The sequence below is a fragment of the Oncorhynchus gorbuscha genome, linkage group LG07 (genome assembly GCF_021184085.1).
Source record: "Oncorhynchus gorbuscha isolate QuinsamMale2020 ecotype Even-year linkage group LG07, OgorEven_v1.0, whole genome shotgun sequence".
Classification (NCBI taxonomy): domain Eukaryota; kingdom Metazoa; phylum Chordata; class Actinopteri; order Salmoniformes; family Salmonidae; genus Oncorhynchus; species Oncorhynchus gorbuscha.
Window position 1 is genome coordinate 20,636,761 of NC_060179.1, and position 10,946 is coordinate 20,647,706.

General features: G+C 42.0%; 1 protein-coding gene across 1 annotated transcript in view; it reads right to left on the bottom strand.

Annotated features, from left to right (window-relative positions):
• The window catches only part of LOC124039612 (activin receptor type-2B-like), a 66,152-nt gene extending 55,859 nt beyond the window's left edge, over nucleotides 1-10,293 (bottom strand). The window contains exon 1 of the mRNA XM_046355766.1: nucleotides 9,863-10,293. Coding sequence (XP_046211722.1) covers nucleotides 9,863-9,911 — 49 coding nt within the window. The 5' untranslated portion in view covers nucleotides 9,912-10,293. The remainder of the gene's footprint in view (nucleotides 1-9,862) is intronic.
• Nucleotides 10,294-10,946: the final 653 nt, after the last annotated feature.

Below are 10,946 nucleotides of genomic sequence, written 5' to 3' on the forward strand. Positions count from 1 at the left end.
TGCTAGCTCGCAACTTTCCTTGGCTTACTGTATTCGCGTAACAGGCAGTCTCCTTGTGGAGTGCAATGAGAGAGGGGTAGGTCGTTATTGCTTTGGACTAGTTAACTGTAAGGTTGCAAGATTAGATCCCCCGAGCTGACAAGGTTAAAATCTGTCGTTCTGCCCCTGAACAAGGCAGTTAACCCACTGTTCCTAGGCAGTCATTGAAAATAAGAATGTTTTCTTAATGGAAGCCACATTTCTCCAGTTTCAGGGACCGATGCCAATTACATAAGGCAAGCGACCGAGGCATTGTATACATTTCTTCCAGTGTTTGCACAACATGTTCTGAAGGACCACGCCAAGTCTCGTGTTGTGGGCAACATGAGAAGGAAATTTCACAGGCACTGCTGATCGCACTCACAGGTAGGCCCAAACTATTTCTCTTGCACCTTTCTCTGTTGGGTGTAATTTCCGGTTCTGAACCACCACTATGAAAAATGAGACTTTTGCTTGAGTCACTGATAAGAGGTGGCGATGAGAAGAAAGGTCTCCCTTCAGCTATTTACATTGTACGGATGCTGTGTGTGTTAATTCGGTCATGGTCACAGCCTATTTTGTACAATAGACCTACAGTGCATTTGGAAAGTATTCAGACCCCTTGACCTCTCCCACATTTTGTTAGTCTTATTTTAATCCAATTTAGAAATGTTTTTTCCCCCTTATCAATCCACAAACAATAGCCCATAATGGAAAAAAAACAAATATTACATTTACATAAGTATTTAGAACCTTCACTCAGAATGTTGTTGAAGCACTTTGGCAGTGATTACAGCCTTAAGCTCAGTCAAGTCAGATGGGGATAGTCGCTGCACAGCTATTTTCAGGTCTCTCCAGAGAAGCTCGATCGGGTTCATGTCCGGGCTCTGGCTGAGTCAATCAGACATTCAGAAACTTGTCCCGAAGCCACTCCTGCGTGGTCTTGGCTGTATGCTTAAGAGTTGTTGTCCTGTTGGAAGGTGAACCTTAACCCCAGTCTGAAGTCCTGAGCGCTCTAGAGCAGGTTTTCGGTACTTTGCTTTGTTTATCTTTCCCTCGATTCAGACTAGTCTCCATGTCCCATCCGCTGAAAAACATCCCCACAGCATGATGCTTCACCGTAGGGATGGTGCCAGGTTTCCTCCATATGTGACGCTTGGCATTCAGGTTAAAGAGTTCAATCTTGGCTTCATCTTGACCAGAAAAATCTTGTTTCTCATGGTCAGATTCCTTTAGATGCCTTTTGGCAAACTCCAAACGGAATGTCATGTGCCTTTTACTGGACTGGCTTCTGTCTGACCATTCTACCATAAAGGCCTGATTGGTTGAGTGCTGCAGAGATGGGAGAACCTTCCAGAAGGTCAACCATCTCCACAGAGGAACTCTGGAGCTCTATCAGAGTGACCATCGGGTTCTTGATCACATCCCTGACCAAGGCCCTTCTCCCAAGATTGCTCAGTTTAGCCCAGAGGACAGCTCTAGGAAGAGTTGGTGGTTCCAAACTTCTTACATTTAAGAATGATGGAGGCCACTGATCTCTGGGACCTTCAATGCTGCATAAATGTTTTGCTACCCTTCCCCAGATCTGTCTCTTGACACAGTGGGCAATTCATGGCTTGGTTTTTGCTCTGACATACACTGTCAACTGTGGGACCTTATATAGACAGGCGTGTGCATTTCCAAATCATGTCCAATCAGTTGTGAAAAAAACTCAAGGGTGATCAATGGAAACAGGATGCACCGGAGCTCAATTTTGAGTTTAATCGTAAATAGCCTGAATGCTTACGTAAATAAGGTCCATTTTATTTGTGATACGTTTGCCAACATTTCTAAAAAACAGTTTTTGCTTTGCCATTATGGGGTATCGTGTGTAGATTGATGAAGGGGGAAATGTATTTAACACATTTTAAAATAAGGCTGTAACGTAACAAAATGTGGAAAAGGTCCAGGGGTCTGAAGAACATTGGTATCGATGACTCCTCTTTCAAGAACTGAACTATGTGAGATTCGCTTTCACAACAATGTGAATGATTTTGGGGCCCGATTTCTGTAATATTTGACCTTTTACCCCTTTTTCTCCCCAATTTCGTGATATCTAAATTGTTAGTTACAGTCTTGTCCGTATGGGAGTTACAGCGATGGGACTTGGGAGAGGCATAGGTCGAGAGCCAGAGCCAAAACAACCCTGCCAAGCCACACTGCTTCTTGACACACTCCTTGCTTAACCTGGAAGCCAGCTGCACCAATGTATTTAGAAACACTGTATAACTGGCGACCGGGTCAGCGTGCACTGCATCCGGCCCGCAACAGGAGTCGCTACAGCGCAATGGGACAAGGACATCCGGCAGGCCACACCCTATACTATCATAGACGACAATGGGCCAATTGTGCGCCACCTCATTGATCTCCTGGTCACTGCCGGCTGCGACACAACCTGTGTCTGTAGTGACGCATCAAGCACTTTTAGACCACTGAGCTACTTGGGAGGCCGGGGGGGAACCAGATTTCTATGCAATGTAAGATTTTCTGCTCCATTCTAGGAAATGACTGCACAAACACGATATGAATAGAAGTGTTAATGAATAAAGAGCATGGAGTCAAGCAGAGGTTGGGATCTTTAGGGAAGAATTCCAGCCTCTCTCTTGTTAAGTGCTCATTAACTTATTGTAGAAAGGCCTCCCGGGTGGCGCAGTGGTTAAGGGCGCTGTACTGCAGCGCCAGCTGTGCCATCGGAGTCCCTGGGTTCGCGCCCAGGCTCTGTCGTAACCAGGAGGTCCATGGGGCGACGCACAATTGGCCTAGCGTCATCCGGGTTAGGGAGGGCTTGGTCGGTAGGGATGTCCTTGTCTCATCGCGCACCAGCGACTCCTGTGGCGGGCCAGGCGCTGTGAGCGCTAGCCAAGGTTGCCAGGTGTATGGTGTAGCCTCTGACACATTGGTGTGGCTGGAGTCCGGGTTGGATGCGCACTGTGTTAAGACTCAGTACGGCTGTTTGGGTTGTGTATCGGAGGACGCATGACTTTCAACCTTAGTCTCTCCCGAGCCCGTACGGGAGTTATAGAAAAGAGATAAGATAGTAGCTACTACAACAATTGGATACCACGAAATTGGGGAGAAAGGGGTATAAATTCACAAAAAAAATAAAACTTATTGTAGAAAGCTATACATGCTATGGAACTTTGGTGACTAGTAAGTATTTTCTTAAACCTCTCACTTTGGGTTGCATAATATGAGCAGAATTACTGTCTTACCTCAATTAGCCACAAAATCCCTAGTCTGAAAGCGACTGTATTTTGGATGCTGTGCCATGTTCCCTTCATTTCACCCCACAAGGACCAGCCCCCTAGCAATTCACATTCCAGCCAATGAGCTTGAGTCCCTCGCCATTTGAGTGACAGCTAGCAAGATGTGAACACAGCAGAGTGAGAGAGAGCGCAATGACGTGGTGCACATATGCAGCGTAGTAGCAATTTTCAGGGACCACCTTTGGCTCGTGAGTGCTACTTTCAGAACTACTGGATAAAAAGTATACATAAAGACTTTGGGGGAAACTAAGCAAAAACAAGATGCTGTAATTCATATCAGAAAGATTGATGATTTATGGCTTTCGGTTTGAGGGAAAAGCACAAAACCACACCCTTATCCATGGGCTCATACAGTCATTCTGCTTGAAAAAGCGTCTCCGAATGAGATTTTAAAGATGGCATCCTTTGACAAAAGTAGACCGATGCTGTATGCATGGTGCCAAAAATATGCAAAGAGCTCAAGAAAATACACTGCAATGGGAACGATCTACACCAAAACAAAGCTCATCTTTTAGCTAAATACACTAATACAAGGTCGACCGATTATGATTTTTCAACACCGGGTTTGTATATTACACCCCAATATTTTTTGTATTTATATATATAAATATAAATCTACTTCCGTGGAAAAACATGCTTCAATACTAGATTTTGGAATTACAGTACCAGCTGTCCCGACAAACATATCTGGCCTATTCTCACCCAAACAACTATGCAATGAATCTCCTACAGCTCAACATCTTTAATCCAAGGCAAGGGGGGGGAATACACACTGTCACTTTAAATCCCTTCTCCTGCTAGAGGCTACCCATCCCCCATTTCCCAGTGTTTTCCTTCCCATTTCCTGTCCATGCACAATAGACTATATCCATATGATACATGAATTCACCGGTAAATATGGGGACGATATGCAGTAACTAGTAGATACGTTTCTAAGGCAGAAAACAGATTAGCGGGTTAAGCAGTGGCCATTACAACTCAGGAGTAATCCATCCTAGCAGAGCCACCCCTCCCCCATTTCCACTAGACCATGTGGCCGAACCGTAGAAAATCCAACACAGCACACACACCATTGTTACGGATTCAGTAAAGCTGCGATGAGAGAGCACTATAACAGCATTCCAAGCCCTGCTCTCACTAACACACACACTAACGGATCGGTGGGCAAGGCCAATCTGCACGGGGGGGGGGGGGGGGGGGGGCGCAGCCCCTGCCTCAGTTGACACTGTGCGATCATAGGCGATACCAGGACAATCACAGACTCTCCTCAACTCAGCAAAAGCCAATGAATCGACAGGAGTGAGGAAAGATGCTATGACTCTTGGTCAGCATCTCCGCCAAGTAGAGAGAGAGCGAGAGCAAGCGAGCCATTGGCAGAGATCCGGCTTCCTTTGTCTCAACAGAGTGGATTATCAGTTGATAAGAGCAGAGGACCAGAACTGCATTCTACTACCTCTGCTGTTAGCCAGGGAGCCACAGAATGCACTCAGTGACACCATTACACAATACATCCAGCACAGTGAAAACAGCTGGTTTTATGCCACCCCCCCCCTCACAAAAGCATTTACTATTCTGGCTCCCAATGGTCTAGCGGCTGTTATTGGGCATGTTTCATTACAATGACTTGTCTCTTGTGATCAACTTGTGCAGAAAAGGGAGAATACATTTGAATGTTCAATAGTAGCCAAAATGTTGTGGTTGTGTATTGGCGTGACCATACAGCATAGGACTATAATGTTGTGGTTGTGTATTGGCGTGACCATACAGCATAGGACTATAATGTTGTGGTTGTGTATTGGCGTGACCATACAGCATAGGACTATAATGTTGTGGTTGTGTATTGGCGTGACCATACAGCATAGGACTATAATGTTGTTGTTGTGTATTGGCGTGACCATACAGCATAGGACTATAATGTTTTGCTGCTTGCAAGAATCCAAGGGTATTGTCATTGACCTATCAAATAGGGTTGGGCAGTATACCGTATCTCGAGGTATTTTGAAATATATACACAATTGGAAAATCATACCGAGGGGGTGGGTGTGTATAACATACACACACACACACAACTGTACAAAAGTTGTGTCACGTAGAAATGTCCATGTTTTCCATGAAAACATACATGAAGAGAGGTTATAAATAATTATATTTTTATTGAAATAATTGTATCCTTCAAACTTTGCTTTCGTCAAAGAATCCTCCATTTGCCACAATTACAGCCTTGGAGAACTTTGTCATTCTAGTCAATTTGTTGAGATAATCTGAAGATTTAAAATCAAATCAAAGTTTGTCACATGCGCCAAATACAACAGGTGTAGTAGACCTTACAGTGAAATGCTTACAGGCTCTAACCAACAGTGCAATTTCTAAGTTAAAAAGTTATTAGTTGAACAATAGATAAGAAATAAAAACAGTAAAAAAGTGAAAACTAACAGTAGTGAGGCTAAATACAGGCACCGGTTAGTCAGGCTGATTGAGGTAGTATGTACATGAATGTATAGTTAAAGTGACTATGCATATATGATAAAAAGAGTAGCATTAGCGTAAAAGAGAGGTTGCACACAATGCAAAGAGTCCAGGTAGCCATTTGATTACTTGTTTGGGAGTCTTATGGCTTTGGAGTAAAAACTGTTGAGAAGCCATTTGGTCCTCGACTTGGCACTCTGGTACCACTTGCCATGCGTTAGTAGAGAGAACACTATAACTGGGGTCTTTGACAATTTTTAGGGCCTTCCTCTGACACCGCCTGGTGTAGAGGTCCTGGATGGCAGGCAGCTTAGCCCCAGTGATTTACTGGGCCGTACGCACTACCCTCTGTAGTGCCTTACGGTCAGAGGCCAACCAGTTGCCATACCAAGCAGTGAAGCACTCCTCCAGCATCTTCGCACTTTTTCTGTGTCTCACAAAGGTTCTTCTTTGAAATCAGAACACCTCAAAACAGATATGTCTATCCAGAGTTAAGACCCAGAGTTACCTCTGTTGCAGAGGATAATTCATTAGTTACCAGCCTCAGATTGCAGCCCAAATACATGTTTCGCAGAGTTCAATTAACAGACACGTCAACATCAACTGTTCAGAGGAGACTGCTTTAAAATATATATATATATATATATAAAAATCTGTCCTTCATGGGCAAATTGTTGCAAAGAAACCACTACTAAAGGACACCAATAAGAAGAAGAGACTTGCATGGACCAAGAAACACAAGCAATGGACATTAGACTGGTGGAAATCTGTTGTTTGGCCTGATGAGTCCAAATTTGAGATTTTCGGCTGCAACCGCCGTGTCTTTGTGAGATGCAGAGTAGGTGAACGGATGATCTCCGCATGTATAGTTCCCACGTGAAGAATGGAAGAGGTGGTGTGATGGTGCTTTGTTGGTGACACTGCGATTTATTTAGAATTCAAGGTACACTTATCCAGCATAGCTACAACAGCATTCTGCAGCAATACGCCATCCCATCTGGTTTGCGCTTAGTGGGACTACCATTTGTTTTCAACAGCACAATGACTCAACACACCTCCAGGCTGCGTAAGAGCTATTTGACCAAGTAGAGTGATGGAGTGCTGCATCAGATGACCTGGCCTCCACAATCACCCAACCTCAACCCAATTGAGATGGTTTGGGATGAGTTGGACCGCAGAGTGACGGAAGGGCTCCCGAGTGGCGCAGCAGTCGAAGGCACTGCATCTCAGTGCAAGAGGCATCCTTGCAGTCCCTGGTTTGAATCCAGGCTGTATCACATCGGGCCGTGATTGGGAGTCCCATAGGGTGGTGAATAATTGGCCCAGCGTCGTCCGGGTTTGGCCGTCATTGTAAATAAGAATTTGTTCTCGTCTGACTTGCCTAGTTAAATAGTGCTTAAATGTAAATCAAATCAAATGTAAAAGCAGCCAACAACTGCTCAGCATGTGGGAACTCCTTCAAGACCATTGGAAAAGCATTCCATGTGAAGCTGGTTGAGAGACTGCCAAGAGTGTTTAAAGCTGTCATCAAGGCAAAGGGTGGCTCCAAGCAGTTTGCACACACCTGCAATAACGTTGTCTAAACACGTGTATGTGCCAATAAAATTTGATTTAACTTTGAAGAATCTAAAATACATTTTGATTTGTTTAACACTTTTTTGGTTACTACATGATTCCATGTGCCATTTCATAGATTTGATGTCTTTACTATTATTCTACAATGTAGAAAATGGTTAAAAAATATATATATAAAAAAACCTGGAATGAGTAAGTATGTCCAAACTTGGCTGGTGGTCTATATCTATTTAAGTTGCGCCAGATAACGTTAGCAAAACCCAGCTGGAGAGAATGTTAACTTTCCAGGATCAAGTTTCTTGGTAAGAGCAGCAAAAACAATCACCTCCTGGATTAAGATCTTGCCATCTCATTTACTTTTTTTGTGAGTGCTGCAACCTGAATTTTGAGATGTAACTTTAGCTGGGTTGTCATCTGTCTTAGTAGTGAATGTTTGCATGCGCTCCTTAGCATTTACCTAGCATCCACTATGGGGATTCCATACTTGCTATCATTTTGTTATTGTTCTGGTAGGCAACGTTTTTTGGGATGTTTTTGTTTTTCGTGTGGGGGAAAAAAAGGAAGCAAGCCCTGCCGGTAATACCGTCTATCCCAGGATGGCACAGGCAGTATGAAAATCTGAATACTGCCCAACCCTTCTATCAAATAACTAGTGATATTTACGATTAGATGGTTGAAGGGATTACGAGTTCTGACTGGCTTTGCTTTCAGTGTGAAAACCATAGTAAGCAACAGGCGTAGAGGCATTTGAACTGGGTGAGTAAGTACCATATACAAAAATAAATCCTTAATCAGTTCAAAGTTATTCAGAAAGAAATGGAACTGACTTTGACTGTATTCAGCTGAAATGTCATGGAGATACAAAATAGCTGGTCCCACGTGCTGAGAAAAGTCCTGTGGGTTTCCCACAACCACACTTATCAAACGCTCCTTGTATTAAATTGTAGGTTATTGAAAACCTTATGACATAACTGAATCTTGAAACTCATTCATGAATAGAAATAGTAACAGTGGCTATACTGTCGAATTCTATTTTTGTTTTGAAGCAATAACCATTTTCAATCAAAGTCTGAAGAGTGCAACAACCATGGCACCATAATCAAATAGCGGACTACGGTCATTCACAACAAATCTTGGAATTAAAAAATTGCAGAAATTCCAAGAACTACTAAGGTGAAACAATATCAGCACTTCAATATGTAGGCTAACCAAGTCACTGTAAGTATCAAGAATTGCCACTTTAACCAATTACCAAAATATCAGAGATGTTAGGATAGTGTTTGACAATCATGCAGCCAAATGACAAATAACTTGTCTGACTGGGATGAGTGGTAACCATAACCATACACAAATGGATTCATTAGCATATCTACATTTCAGGTAAAAATAAATAACATCATTTTATTTCAGCAAAAGCGAAAATAAACACAAGAGCCATTTTCACCCCAACCCCATACACACCCCTCCCCCAAAGTCGACTAAACAAGGAGGGAACTACACAACAAAGCAGCAGTGATAAACAAATTGCCAAAAATTAAATCTGCGAACCTACAGGTATATAGGCCTAAATGTATGCGTCACTGAACTAAATAATGAGGACATTAACAATCACATTTTGCGTGGAAATCCAGAGTAGAATGCTAAATTTAAAAAATAATATACATAGTTATTTGGAGTACTCATCCTACTGCTCTGAGAGAATACATGCCAAAAAATAAATTAATTACCAATTAGGCTACAAGTGATGTGGGCTGTGCGAAATAAGTGGAATTCTAAGCATCATTCACATCAATTTCAACACCTCTGTCAGCGCGCTTCAATGGAGATTGAAGATCTATCATGTGGTTTAATTTAGTCTACACAGGTCAAAATACACTGATAAGTCTGATACACGTGTAAACACTTCCAAATGCATCACATTGTGTTTCTCCATCTATGCATTCCTAATAGAGTCGTAAACACTTCTAAAGCAACGATATCTTTGCAACATACGAGGCCACATGACTTCATCGTAGGCTTTTTTTTAACGGTCCTGCTTTCACATTTCAGCCAAATACGATAAGCTGTCGTTCAAATAAATGCGACACTTATATTTTAATGACTAATCATTGAAGATTGTTATAGGAAATGTATTAAACTCATTCGAAATTGTATGTTGTCGCGAATTACTTATTGATCTACAGTGAACCAATGCACCGAAAAGCTTAAATAACCTTTCGCATCAATACTCAAAATAACAAACATACAAAATGTTACCCATTTAATTATTGCCTTAGCTATTGTAATGCCATTAAATGTGTCATTTTTGTACCATTCGATAGAGCCAATATCAATAGTCAAGTGACTACCTACAGCACGTTATCCCTGGTTTGGGTACATTAGAATAATCCGAATTTGTGTTCTGCTTTTCTGTTAGTGTGAAATCACTGAATACATTCTGATTGCCAATTCAAACCATAAGAGTAAGCGATAGCCTATTACATAAATAGGGTGCTTACCTGCACAAAAAGTTCCCAGAAGTGCAAAAGTCAGACAGGAAGCAAACATATTCCTTTAATTAAAAAGAAACACACCAGATGTTCTCCTTTTTAACCTATTTTCCTTTGCGAACATTTAAAAAGATGATAGCACAACACAACGAGCCAAATGTCCCAAGGCCTTCGATGTCCACCGCACCAAGAGTTTGCGTTGCTTTTGTGTGTACAGCCCCCCAATGCAACAAAATTGCACGGGCTAAAAACAAGTTTTAAATATAAACAAATCCATTGGGAAAGGGTCGGTCGAATCCAGGATGTAAAATCGACAGGGTAAAATAAACTCGATGTTTCAAAGAAACAATTTTCTCGCTCCGCGGTGCGCGTTAACCTTTTCTACTGTGTAGTGGTGAATGGCTGAGGACAGGGTCCGATATTCACATGCAAGAAACTGAACTGAGTCCAAAATGGCTTCTGAGAGGGGGAGTAAGCCAGAGTAAGCACAGTCAGTGGGAAAACCCGGATGTTTAAATACAAAGACAGGAACACAATCAAAGAGGCATGGGTAGGGAGTGCAGCAATGTTGGAGCTTTAACCAATGCTTTAATTTCAGTTAATATACTAGACAAGAAGTACGACTTAGAAAGGGAATTAAATTATACACATTGGTAATAAAGGTCAACAGGCAAAACAATAAAATAATAATAATAATAATATTGCTGATGCCCACATCTAAACACAAGCCTATTTTTGGCTTTAGAACAACAGTGCTTGGAAAGAAAACCCTGGGTCTTTTTTCTGGAGAAGGCTGTACACTTTTCGTTCTGCTATTAAGGTAAGTCTGGTTTCATTACATGGTTATTTACCTTAGAGAAACAACATTCTGGAAAAAAGGTTCAATTGCTAACAATGCCAGATAATAATGTAGCCTATAATATATGTTAGCATTTTAATTATATATAAAGCCATAGGCCTATAGCCATATATAAAGCCATAGGCCTATAGCCATATATAAAGACATAGGCCTATAGCCATATATAAAGCCATAGGCCTATAGCCATATATAAAGCCATAGGCCTATAGCCATATATAAAGCCATAGGCCTATA